Here is a 14,359-nt window from a genome sequence, read left to right on the forward strand (position 1 = left end):
ACAAGACGCTCCATAACAGACCGGATCTTCTCACATAACTCCACATTACTCTCAGGCACCCTAACCCTCACCAGCTTAGCCTTGAGATTTGGTTCCAGAGGTCTTTTGGTTACCTCAAGAATGCATGTCTATTCTCAAGGAGGCCCGCAGGCCCACTACCAGAGCCTGCTATGCAGCCAAATGTTAACGGTGTGTACACTACTATATTTCTAAACCTATTAATCCACTCACAGCATCTGTACAGGGCATTGTCTGTTACTTCCTTTACCTGCAAAGTTGAGGCCTTGCCACACTTCTGTCCCATTACATCTGACTGCGGTAGCCGCCAACTTACAGAATAGACAACGTACTTCATTGTTCAGAATACCAGCTTTCATGGAAGGCCTCAAACAGATTATCCCACCCGGACACCACCTGCTCCTTTGTGGAATCTTAATATAGTTCTCACAAGACTCATGGGCCCTTCTTTTGAACCACTACACACTTGTCCACTGCAGTTCCTTTTCTGGAAGGTGGCCTTTCTTGTAGTTATCATTTCCCTAAGGTGAGTCGGTGAGAAACACGGTCTTAATTTGGAAGAGCCTTACTTCAAAGTCGATCATGAGAGGGTGGTTATCAGAGGCAATCCAAAACTCCTCCCTAAGGTAGTCTTTAGTTTTCACCTTAATCAGACAGTCAAGCTCCCATTCTTCATTCCGGACCTAGAGACTGTAGCGAAATGCACTCTGCACACTCTAGATGTCAAAAGAGCGCTAATGTACTATATTGACCGGACAAAACCTTTCTATAAGTCACAACAGCTATTTTTGTACCACTCCAAGGCAACACATGGGCATGCCATTTCCAAGACAGGTGTTGCACGTTGGCTGGTCAATTGCATACAGACTTGTTATACTAGAGCTAAAATAACCCTGCCTGTCCCTACCAGACCTCATTCCACTCGAAAGAAATGGGCATCTATGGCTTTTATAGGTAACATATACCATTAGCTGACATCTGTAGATCAGCTATTTGGTCCTCCCCTCATACCTTTACAAGACACTAATGTGTGTTATGCCCAGGCTGTCCTACGTACTCTTTTCCAGTCTGCTGCAACATCCTCAGGCTAGGCCACCACCTTTGGAGGACTGCTTTACAGTCTATGCACAGCATGTACATCTACAGATATACATGCCACAAACTGAAAATGTTACATACCCTGTAAGCATCTGTTCGTGGCATGTAGTGCTATAGATTCACATGCGCCCTCCCTCTTTCCCTGTCACCTGTAGTTTTGTAGATATTCTTTTCTTTCATATCTTTAATACTTCTACCTCTGTGCAGGAAAAAACAATCTAAGGATGGAGCTGATGCCCATGTGTATTACCACTAACAGGTGAAGCCACTAGGTCCTGTGACTCAAAAAGACTTCCTAAAAAGGAAAACAAGTTGTACAAGTCTGAACCCACCACTAGATGGCGCAAGTATGCACAGCATGTGAATCTACATCACTACATGCCACAAATAGATGCTTACAGCTTTAGGTAACATTTTCCATATTATGTATGATATTTGCTATCCAATCATCTTTTTAATCTCTCTAAACTAATTAAACAAGATGATTTACACGTAATCAACACTCAAGGCGTATTTATACAGGTAGTTTGTACAGGAACATCCTTCTTCACTATTTGACTGCAGAACTCTAACAAAAGTGTTGCGTTGAATAATTGAATGAATCTTAGCTACTGCCAAATACTCTGCCTATCAAGGAACTTTCCTGGAAACAGTTGGCATTTTACTTTTGAGTGATTAGCTATTTGTTTCATTAGAAATATGCCTTTGGTGCAGTGCATAATTTGAGCTGGTCGTTTCTGGTGCTCAGCACGGCGCTTGTCATGAGCACCAGTTAAGGACACATTCATTTACGGGAGATTAAGTGATTTGCCCAAAATCACAAGATGTTGAGCCAACACCAGACTCGCACCTGGTTCCCCAGTTCCGAAGTCTGCAGCTCTGGGCGTTATGCCACATACTCTCCCAGCTTTCATGGTTAGTAGTTGGTTCTGTTTTAGGCTGCGCTAAAAGGAGAAATGGGCTGCTGCTAGCTGCCTCCTGACGAGGGACCCGGCACTTACGTTTTTTAAAATTAATAACTGATCTAGTGTTTATGTAACCTACTCAAAGATTTGCATGCATGCTGTCTCTGTTAAATTGATTACTCGTCAATATCCGCTTCTTTCAACTGTTTCGCTTTCCCCTTATTGTGTATGTTGCTCTTTCACACATGCGCCTTGGACTGAGCCTTACAAATACACTTACCAAGTCAATAACAGTACTTCATGTTTCTTCTGAATTCAACCCTGCTACTTTATGGTCTAATGGAATATTCATACCCTTTCTTTGTATGTTAGAGATCTTATTTGTCTTGCCACCTTCGCTCTGTGCTTGGTGCTGTGACATATGGGACTTGATGCGTTCCCATTTCCACTGGCCTTTCACCATATATGTGATTCCTTTTCAGGTATTCACGGGAGCTGACGAGGAACGTCTTGACAGGAGTGAGTTCCATAGCTGGCAGGACTTCATGTCCTTCCTGGACAACTGGTCCAAGGAGCGGAATGTGGTTTTTGTCATTCGCTGTTCCACTGCCTTCAGTGAACATGAAATCAACCAGTACCCTCTTGGGCCTGAGATCGCCAGGTCCCTACAATACAAAAGTGTGCGTTTAGGATGCATGACCGGTACCAGGTAAACTTGTTTATATTGTTCGAGTTGTCCATTTCCCTTTTCATGTACTTTATACATCCCTCATGTAGCACTACTATAGAGTGGAACTGGTTGGTGCTAACCCTTACAGAGTAGTCAGTTTGATAATAATCATGGAAAGTAAGCAATAGGGATGTACTGTACATTGTGAAAGAGATAATATATGCTGCATTGTTAGATGTATGTTGCACGGGGAGCTTCTAACGAATTGCGTTTTTGCACATTTAATTGAAAATCATTTTTAAAATCTGAGTTTTTTAAAATTGTTATTTTTATTGTTATCCGTGTGCCACTTATCACCAGACTTCGAGTGTGCCCTGAATTTAGCTAGCGGTGTCCGTCTGTCAGAGCGGACCCGCCATTATGGCAGGTGTGCGGTCTAGTCTTTTTGGGCCCACAACTATAAAGGGACACGCTGGCGTAGGCGCGCAGCGTGAAAGAGATAATATATGCTGCATTGTTAGATGTATGTTGCACGGGGAGCTGCTAACGAATTACGTTTTTGCACATTTAATTGAAAATCATTTTTAAAATCAGAGCTTTTTAAAATTGTTATTTTTATTGTCATCAGTGTGCCACTTATCACCAGACTTAGAGTGTGCCCTGAATTTAGCTAGCGGTGTCCGTCTGTCAGAGCGGACCCGCCATTTTGGGAGGTGTGCGGTCTAGTCTTTTTGGGCCCACAACTATAAAGGGACAAGCTGGCGTGGGTGCGCAAGCCCGTCTGTGCCCGTCCACACACCGAACGTGCACAGCGCCAGCCAGGCTGCCCATTTGAGACCGCAGCAGGTTAATGATGCAGTCTGCTGTATTAGTTATACAGGTATTGAACTGTGTAAGATAGGTGCGTTGGAAAGGGGAGGGGGAAATTTAAAATTGAGGAGACTGCGGGCCCTATTTCAGATTTCGTAAAACAAGATCATCTCTTATGTGGGCTTATGTGTTGCTATTAAATGTTTAAATGTTAAAAGCATTGTGTGGAGATTCAGCTGATGATGGAATTCCACGAATTGGATATCCTATTCATGACAGAAACATGGACACATTTAGAAAGTGATTTAGAACTAGGACTGGCATGTCCACCGGGGTATAAAGTTTGTCATAAACCCAGAACGAGTGGGAGGGGAGGAGGAGTAGGTGTGATCTTTAAAGAATCATGGAATTTGGTTACTATAGATATTGATGTGATAGAGGTGCTTGAAATGCTTGGATTTGCTATAAAGGATTATAGTGGTCATGTAGTGACTGTGATTGTTTGTTATAGACCTCCTGGGGTTATTAGTGTGTAGCAACGGCAGTCACTGATTGAGACTATCAGCAATATGGCGGCTACACACGCCAGGTTGGTGATTTTGGGTGATTTCAATCTTTGGTTAAATGGATCACTAGACTCTGGTTATAGCAATTTACTTTAGTCGTGTGAAGGTTTCAACCTACATCAGCGGGTCTCTGAACCAACACATAATGGAGGACACACCCTTGATCTAATTTTCTCAGAGGAACACGTACTAGGAATTTTGGATATCTCGCGTGTGGTCTGGTCCGACCATTATTTGATTTAATTCCAGGCATACAACCTGAAGTGTAACAGTCGCGTAACCAGAGAAACAAAAAACTATGTTAGTAGAGATTGTAAGTCCTTTCTAAGAAAGGGTTGTATTCCTCCGGTGTTTGATCTGGATGGTTGTGTTTTGACGGACAGACATGTGGAGAAGAACTATGCGACTCTGTGTACACAGATCACATCCACATTGGACCAGGTTGCTCCACTAAAAAATCATAGGAGAGTGGGTAGACCTTCTGCCCCATTGTTTAATGATAGATTAAAAGATTTGAAACTTGAATGTAAACAGGCAGAGACGAAGTGGAGAAGCATGTATGAAGATAAGGATAAGTTTGCATGGAAAACATTAATTATTAGCTATAAAAAATAAATAAATATTGCAAAAGCGGAGTACTTCTCCAATTCTATTTTAAATGCTCCTAATAATACCAGAAGCATTTTCAAAATAGTGAATAATTTGATCAGCCCTGACTGTGCCAAGAATCAGATAACTCCTACCCAAGACCTCTGCGATAACCTTGCTAGGTTTTTCAATGATAAAATTAAAACCATCATTGATGGCCTTGGTAGGGATACTTTGCAAGAGGAAGGAGAAGGCCCAGAGTTACATCATCAGACGAGGAGGGATTCTATCCGCATAAGAAAAGATCAAAAGGCTGGAGGAGAAGAGATAGAGAGCATGAATACACTAGTGGATTTTGAGATGCCTACTGCGGAGGAATTCGGTAATGTGGCTTTAGGTATTTCCTCGGGTTCACCGCTGGACCCTTTGCCACATAAAATTTGGAAGGAGTTGGGAACAGAATTGTTCCCTATACTCCACCTTATATGCAATCAATCTCTTCGTAGTGGAGTAGTACCGACTAGCTGGAAACAGGCACTGGTGACACCTCTTTTAAAAAAGGCAACTCTGGACCCTGCCTGTCCTAAAACCTATAGGCCGATCTCCCTGCTGCCCTATCCAGCAAAAATCGTAGAACGGATAGCTAGTAGATCATTATCAAACTATTTGGAAACTAATAGGATCTTAGAAGATGTGCAATTCGGGTTTCATCCTGCCCATGGCACAGAGACTGCCCTGGTGACAGTAATGGATGAGCTTCGTATGCGGGCAGATAGAGGTCAAGCGGTGGTTCTTATCCTGCTTAACCTCTCTGCCGCGTTCAACACGGTCAACCATGCCATTCTTCTGACGAGATTGAGGGAGGTGGGAATTGCAGCCATCGCCTTGAAGTGGCTTCAATCTTTCTTCTCTGGTAGGAGTCAGGCAGTGGCGATTCCTCTCTATCAATCTGAATTTATTAACACTTCGCATGGTGTTCCTCAGGGCTCTGCGATCAGCCCGATCTTATTTATCATATATATGAAACCTCTGATCGCCGTCATAAGGGTGCATAATATTAACATTGTTAATTATGCGGACGACACTCAATTGATCCTCTCTTTAGAGGGAGAACAGTCTACATCCCTTGAAGTGTTTCATGAGTGCATGCGAGATACAGTTTATTAGCTAAAGGAAAATGCATTGCAATTTAATGCTGACAAAACTGAAGTTCTCTATTGCCTAGTAGGGAAGGTACCTCCCACGCTGCCCTCGAACTTTTGGCCATTATCTACAGCACGTCCACCGATGCCTGTCGACAAGGTTCGGAATTTGGGTATCATGTTTAATAATAAGCTGACCCTCGAATCACAGGTTAATAAAACCGCGGGGAGCTGTTTTGCTATTATTAGAGTCCCCCGCAAAATTCTCCCGCTCTTGCCAATTCATGCTCGAGCATTGGTAGTTCAAAGCACCATCTTAAGTCGATTAGATTATTGTAATGCTTTGCTGTTGGACTCCCCGAGATATCTAATAGATAGGCTCCAAAGGATCCAAGCAATTGCAGCTAAACTGGCCGTGGGAGAAGTCAAGACGGTTCTCTACCTCCTCGGCCTTGGCAGAGCTGCATTGGCTCCCGATATTGCAGAGAATCCAGTTTAAGTCCCTCTGTATAGTTTTTAAGGCCTTGCATGGATCTGGACCAGAACTTATGCAGAGGAAATGTGCTTGGTAAGTACCTGAGAAGTCTCCACTCCTCGTCAGCCAGATTGGTGAAGGTGCCAAGATTTAAAAAAATAAAATCGGGAGGCAGAGCCTTTAGTATCTCTGCCGCCCGATTATGGAATAAACTCCCGTTGGAAGTGAGACAACTGGTGGATCTCCTTCCATTTAGGACGAGACTAAAAACCTGGCTCTTCCCTAGTGCATAATATGGTTATTCTGACATCTCTCCGAAACATTAGTCTCTCTGTGCACTTATATGCTAGCGCCAGGATGCCTGATAGGTGATAGTGCGCTTTATAAATGCTAAATAATAAATAATAATTGTGTAATCAATTATGGTACCTCCATCCTGGTTGCTGGTTCAGAAAAGACGCATTAATGTATTCCTTTTAACCAGGCTTCTCTAGCTAGTAGCTCATGGGCTACTGGTAGCTCTCCAACTACCTGTGAGTAGCTCTCCTGTGTGTAGCCCAGCATGCCAAAAAGAAACATTTGCTTCGTTGAATTAATATGCGTATGCCAAATTCGAGAAGTGTGTACATGAGATGAAAATGTGTGGATTTTGAGAACCCATAATTTCAAAAATGTATGTAAAGATGTTTGAATCATAAATCATGCTGCACTGGGAGACTAATTACTAACAGTATTACCTTTGTTCTAAGGGGCATTGCAGCTGTGGCTGTTATGTATTAGCTTTGTAGAAGTATTCAAATGGAATAAGCCTTTTTTTTACATTACTGCTGGCAATCCTTTACGGAGGTGATCATGGCGGGTAATCTTACATAGGGTGGCCACTAATATACTCTTATCTTAAGTGTACAACAGTAATAATTTTGGAAGCTCAGGATGATTTTTGTGAAACAAAAGTAGCTCTCATTAATGAAAAGGTTTGAGACCCCTGCTTTAAACACAGTCACACATACAAAACAAGCTGGGTACCAAACTTTGGAAAGTTTATTTACAAGTCTCTATCACAGCAGGATGAATTTAACTGAGAACAGCCATGGCTTTCCAGACAACAGTGTGCAATACATTCACACATGGCACATACAAGCGTGTATCCTGTACATCACCCTCTTAAGTCCTTGTGGCTCATAATGATGCCAAAATGGTAACAACCTTCTCTCTATCGTATCATGATCAGTGGCATCACCTTCATTCCTGAATATTCTCAGAAGTGGACTACGCCTACTCTGAGGTGGTCACATGACATAGTTGCTGCTTCAGTAAACAGAGAGGAACCATCTCCGTCATGCGAGCTACATCCCTCTCGATTCCACGTTCCTATTCGGATGTGCATAATGTTCCTGTCAGGAAAATGTGAACAACTGCGCATCTACTCCACCAAACGTGTGTTATACTACATTAATAATCCTTATGAGTGAGTAATGAATTTCCTTTCTGCTGATGAGGAATAACCAGCAGTTGTTGGCTGGTAATGTGCTTGAGTGTTGTATAACTGTATGAACTCTTACTGAAAACTGTCTCTAAAACCTGCTTATTTGCAGCATGGCTCTAGTTTTGGTTCATATATGGTGCATTATTCTACCATCAAGTGGTTGAATCCAGAGATGTATGTATATCAGTAACATTTTACATTTGTGCGCTGACCATATGGCTCATTTTGCCAGTGACCTTAAACCCTCAATTTCCCTGTTGGTGACTTCAATTCTAGATAATGTGTTGCGATTGGTGAGGTAGGGAATGTTTTTAAAGAGCTGCCAAGGGAGTACAATTTTTTGTGCAAGAGTTGCAGATGAGTTGGAGTTACAGATAAACCACAACCGATGGCATCCCAGGGACAAAGAGAACAGATTTGTTTGGTTGGTCTTCGGCCAGGACAGAGAATATTTATTTTGGGATTTCTTTACTTTGATTCTGTTCCACATAATTCAGATGGGGTAGAATTAAAATTCTGTCCTGATTGAACAGGAAAATGACTTCCTTGGGCGAAAACCCTTTGTGGGTTGTGTGACGGAGGCAGACATGGCTAAACCACACGTGCCTCTACAACGCTGTACGAACAACGGATCCGTCTTGACAAATCATTCTTTTACCACGCATGCCTTTACCACACAATTTTGTGGTAAAATCATGATTGGTAAAGGGATATGTGTGGTAAAGATCACATCCCAGCCCCTTCGCCCTGAGCCCTGAAACCTGCCCCACGTACTTAATACTAATCTGACCCTAGACACATCCTTGAGCCCTAAAATTGCCCACAGACCTGAAAACTGCCCTTTCCCTCTTCCTGCCGTGAGCCCTAAAACTCACCTCCATGTCCTAAAAACTTCCCCGACGAGCCCTGAAACTGCCCCAGCCCTGACAACTATCCTTCCCCCCCACCCTGAGCCCTATAAACTATCCCCCCACCCCTATAAGCCCCAGCCCCACTTACCAGACCTCATCCTCTTTCGATCCTTCCTGTGCCTGCCCATCCGCGCATCTAGACCACGCACTGCCTTAACCACACATACTGAAAACTACCCTGACCCCAGAACAGTCCTTAAGCCCTAAAACTGCCCTTCCCCGAGCACTAAAACTTGTCCCCCCTCCCCACCAATCCTTAAAATGTACCGGCCCTGCCCCCCCCCCCCCCCCCCCCTCCTTGAGGCCTAAAATTGCCCCATGCCCTGAAAACTGTCACTTCCCTGGCCCGTGCTCTAAAAAGTGATCCCCATGTCCTAAAAACTATCCAGACCCCAGGCCTTTCACCCTTAGCCCTAAAACCTGGCCCCCTCCCCTTTAACAACAACCCCAACCCCAAGCCCTAAAAACTACCCCACCCCTATTAACTACCCCCCAAACCAGGCCCCAGCCCCACTTACCTGACGACGTCCTCTCCTATCCTTCCTCTTCCTGTGCCCGCCCATCTAGACAGTGCACTGCCCTAACCGCTCATATGCGTGGTTAAGGTAAGCGTGGTTCCGCTTTCAGCATAAAGGGCATGTGGCTCATCCCGCGTTGTAAAGGCCGTTTCCCCTCGTGTATGTTATGCTTTCACTGCTGCAAATTGTTCAAGCCTAAAACTTTGTAGAACACTAAGTTAATGATTACACACTGGCTAAGAATGTTATTGTCTGGGGTAGAGCCGTTTCCAAGTCAATAAAGAAAGGCCCGTTAATCAGAAAGAAGATTTCATCCAAATCCAGAGATGAAAATTCAATATCAAAGATTCCAAGAGCCAACAAAAACAATTTTAAGAGACGAAAAGTCAAAATAATCAGTGGTTGTTGATAATAGTGCTAAAAAAGGTTTAGGTCAGAAGACAGAGGTAACTGAAGGTTAGCAGTTCAGCTTGTCAGTATGATTCAGGTTTGGTTTTGAAGTGGCAGAGGAGCTCCAAAAGCCTGAGTGAAGGAACAGATTCACACAAAGCAATTCGTAAACAATGGAGGCGCGTCTCAGGACAGAACCGCTGTGCATAGCCCTTCAGCTACCTATACCCTGCGCGTAACACTACCATGTGCACCTGTACTACTTTTTGTACATAAATCCGCCACGTTAGCTGCAGTGCATGTGTAATAAGGACAGCTCCCAGGGACTATGACACAACTAGCATCTGCAATGCAATAGGTCTCGCATTTACACGAGTTTGAGCTATTGGCATTGTAAATGAAAATGCACTTTTTTTGTTTTGTTTTTTAAAACATAAATAAAAGGCATTTGCAGCCAAAGAGCTTTTCTTTTTTGGATCCATTTAACAGGGGAACAAATTGAGAAAAGAGGATAAGAGTTGAAGTCATGGTTTTTAGCTAGGGGGGAGGGATCAGGCCTAAAGCATATTCATCTTTAACATGGATGTTCATTCAGAAAATAAACTCGCCAGATCTAGCGGAATTTACATCACGCACCTTTGACCTCCCTAAAGGCATCGCTGAGTTGCCCCTTCTGTCTCCCATGGCCCCTGAAGAGCTCCCCGAGTTAAATAAACAAGCCAGTGGTCGCAACTGTGCATGAAAGACCCTCCTGCAGTAAGAGAAACTCATTAAAGAAAAAAGTGCTTACAGACTAAAGAAGAAGTATTGTGTAACAGCGAAGTAAAAGGGCCAGTCTTTATGGGAGGTTACAAATGAAGACTAGGAGGGACTTACAAGCCTAATAACGAATCAGAAGCCAGCATTTACAAAGGACAATGACACAAGCCAATGACAAATATGGGCGGGAATTCAAGTACATACTCCAATACAGCATGGCTCGCAGAGCAGCGCATGCGCTGCTCTTGCACAACCTAAAAATGAAACATGAACTACAGCATCATTCCAAAAACAATTATATTAAATCAATTTATGCAAGACAGGCATAAATCAGGGCAGTCACGCGGCAACAAGGTGTAGCTTCAGCACCAGAAAATACAGCTACCATTCATTGTGCACAGGCATTGCATTATACGCTGTTTACTTTTTCCATGGCACACCCGGTTGAAACAGCTGTAACAGAATGTACAAGTAAAAGCCACTCACTCCATGTTCTCCACTGCTATTCTCTGGCAGTCAGGACAGTGGGTAAGAGAAGCCTGTATTGTGGCAGCAGGGAAGCCAAAATATATGCAGTCCTCCTCGAGATCACTTTCATGGCAGTAGGTATGACAACAAAAAAAGTCTATTCCTTTAACAAATGTGCCCCTGATCTCCCTGCAGCGTGTCTGTCGCTCAGGCAGTGCATAAATAAGAATGCTGGCCCACAGGGCTCTGTGTGCTTATGGTGCCTTAGAATGCCTTGGGGCTGAGTGGTCACCAGGCTACCTAGACCCATAAATATGAGAACATTTCTATTTGAGTAAACACAAGACATAGGGGACTGCACTGTGGATCCCTGGAGTGTGTTTACACAGGAGAGGTCAATATTCCTATTATGTGTAGGGAGCTCACACCTGTTGCAGTGGATAACTTGGTACAGTCAGTGCATTGGTGGTTCATCCATATGTGTAATCTTGTCTTGTAAGCTTTCTTGGTCCTAGAGATCCATGTCCCAGGATCAGCCACAGTGCCGCCCATGGAGCCCCATGTCTTCGGGGGCACATGGTGAGCACTGGTGGTCTGCTGTAAGCTGCTCAGTGCAAAGCATCTGCATCATGCCAGCCCCAGATAAGCAGCTAGAGTGAAAGGTCTGCACCACCTTACTATCTACTTTTGCAGTTGTGTTAGAACTTTGTGAAACAGAGGTCACTGAGAAGACAGATCTAAAGCACCAGAGCGCAAAAGCTCACCATTTTTCTGTCCGACTCACTACAGGAAGTTTCTCTTTTCAGCTCTTGAAGGCAATGGAGCAGATTATTGATGCAGATGTTTCTGTTGCTTCTCCTGGCTCGCAAGTCTGGGCAACCTTATGGCTGACTTTGGTCCTTAAGATTTTCTCATGGTGGTCCCTCCACTTGATGGGCTTCATGCTATCTTTGTTCGCAGCTTGTCATTATTTCTGTCAGGTACAGTTCTTATGCGAGCTGATAGATCTTCCTTCCTTTCCAGGGCAAGCTTTAAGTTCTACTGATGTATTCTCATCACTGGAAACAGTCTGGAATGAGAATTGCATCTAAGTAGATGTTCCTCTACCGGGCCAGTTGTCATCCTTCCATATATTAAGGTGTTAAGCATTACTTTGGAAACGTAAAGCCAGTGAAGCTTTACAAGGTTAGTGCACTTGATGTCTAAGCATAAATGTTTTCAATAGTCTTTGTGTTGTGTAGTTCCTAGGAATCCCCAAGACCTGTGCGTTTTGGATGAGCTAAACTAAGGGCTTGGTGTCCCAACCGCTTCCGGACACGACCACAGGATATGTCAGCCGTTAGACAAAATAGCTCTACAGTGCCTCTACCACCCCCTGTATCTTACAGTGGTATAGGTAGTCTCTGGCAACCACTGAACATGACAACCCTGATTCCTCCGGGATCTTGGAAAACTGTACAGTACTTTTCGCACAGTCACTCGTGCTCACCTTCTCTCTGAAAATACAAAGGATGGCGATTTGGACGTTTCAATAAGTATTTATTGGTCCAGCGTCAGTCTTGTTTAGAACATATTTGTTGCGGCAATCAGGAGACAGAAGCATACAAAAGAGATTGCTAATACCAATATAGTAAATATTAGATACATTTCTACCATAGTGCTAATAAGATGAACATAAGCGGTTCAGATAAAAACAGTAGCACTTGCATATTCCTAAAATGTGCACCCTAAGTAATTTGTCTAAATGTACCTAGCCTTGATCTGTATGTGTAGCATGTATATGTATGTAGCAAAGAAACCTCTAGGGAAGAACCATCCCCTTCACCTGATGGTAGAGAATGTAGGACCCCGTCTCTGCTTCGAGGATGTCACCGCGCAAGGGATGTCAGACTGTTGCGTGTCAACGATTCAGCATGCAGGACCCCGTGTCAGCTTGGAAGGAATTCTCCTCTGATTTGCAGGGAGGAATAAGGGTCTTGTATACTAGAGTGGTCACTCCAGGGTTTCTTGTAGAATCGATATGTTTTGAAAACAATCATAAATGTTTTGAAAACAATCGTAAATGTTTTCCCAAACAAATGCAATCATGCAAAGCTGGCTGTTGGCCAAGAATGAAAAAAGTGGTGACTCTTATACAGAATAATTATACTGTGCCTGAGGACATGTTTATGTACGTCAGGTATAGGATTATGATAGCATGCCGAGAGACTGGTGTCGAAGAGACAGGAGCAAGCTACTCGGTTAAAAGTCACCTGCTTAGAATCGTTATTGTCGTTTGTATGGGACAAATGTACGTAAAAAGGGTTATACATGACAGGACTAGCATAAAGGACATGACATTTGTTTAGCCAGAATAAAAAGATGTGAATTTGCTGACATGGTTTCAAGGAGATGGCTATATAAAAGGTTAGATGTTGTGGCCATCAGACCTATACTGGACAGCCACCAGCCACCGGAGCAAAGATCATGGAACCCTCCACCAACAATCACCTTTCTCGTGCTCCCTTTCAATTTGAGGAAACCTGAAGCTGTGCCTGGCTTTTCAGAGGTTTCCACTTCTAGTGGATATTCTCCGTGAATGAATAGAAGGGAACCCAAAGAATCAAACCAGGTTTGCCAAGGGGGTAGCATGAACATTAAAAATATTATTGTTAGTGAAGATACCCAAGGCGCACCCAGCGTCAACGGTATATACACTGTAACAGAAAGGTAAGATCTACACTCACTGGACGTGATTTAAGGAAATATGTAAACCATTTGAAAACTATGCCTCCCATCACCTATCTCCAGGGGAATGGTATCTGATACAGTGTTGACCGAGGCAGAAGGTCTAAGAGAAAGAGAATCCGTCTTCTGCTGCATGTGATGACATGTGATAGTGAGCGCACCCTAGGCAGACCCCAGAACTGACTCTGTTTTGTGTGAATACCAGGACCTGGTTTGGCAGGATCTAAAATGACATGGTCTTCAAGGAACTGAGAGTACTACTACTGGCAAAAGTAAGAGCTTGTAAATTGCCTTTTTTTTTTTTTGATAAGCAAATTTTATTGTTTTGAGAAAAGGCAACCACCAAAGCATCAACATCAGCTGGGAGGTGAAGGACAGTTCCATGAGGCGGCTATGTCCCGCTTTGCCACTACCATGGCTGTGTTATAAAAAACCTTCTCATTCCTGGACCCATCAAGGCCGTCCGTAATACCTAAGATGGAGTGTCGTGGATCGTGCGGAACCTCCCACCCCAGGAACTCGGACAGCTCCGTTTCAATCTCGCCCCAGAACTGCGCCAATCGGGGGCAAGCCCATACCATGTGGAAAAAATCGGCCGGATCTCGGCCGCAGCGTGCGCATGAAGCGGATAGAGAGAGGCCGACGCGATACAGGCGCTGTGGAGTTAGGTAGGCCGCGTGTATGTAATATAATTGGATCAGATGGAGCTTGGCGGAGGCAGTTACTGTCCTGGGTGACATAAGAACGTCCCGCCAGTCCACTTCATCCAAGGGGCCCACCCATTCCTCCCATTGGACCCGAAGTCGGTTGAGCGTGGTCGGGGTGTTG

General features: G+C 43.9%; 1 protein-coding gene across 3 annotated transcripts in view; it reads left to right on the top strand.

Annotated features, from left to right (window-relative positions):
* LOC146809783 (uncharacterized) overlaps window positions 1-14,359 on the top strand; it is a 728,115-nt gene that overhangs the window by 373,863 nt on the left and 339,893 nt on the right. For all 3 annotated transcript variants that reach the window (XM_085616628.1, XM_085616630.1, XM_085616629.1), the window contains exon 15: window positions 2,504-2,730. In XM_085616628.1, coding sequence (XP_085472754.1) covers window positions 2,504-2,730 — 227 coding nt within the window. The remainder of the gene's footprint in view (window positions 1-2,503; window positions 2,731-14,359) is intronic.

This window comes from Triturus cristatus, chromosome 7, assembly GCF_964204655.1.
Source record: "Triturus cristatus chromosome 7, aTriCri1.1, whole genome shotgun sequence".
Taxonomy (NCBI): domain Eukaryota; kingdom Metazoa; phylum Chordata; class Amphibia; order Caudata; family Salamandridae; genus Triturus; species Triturus cristatus.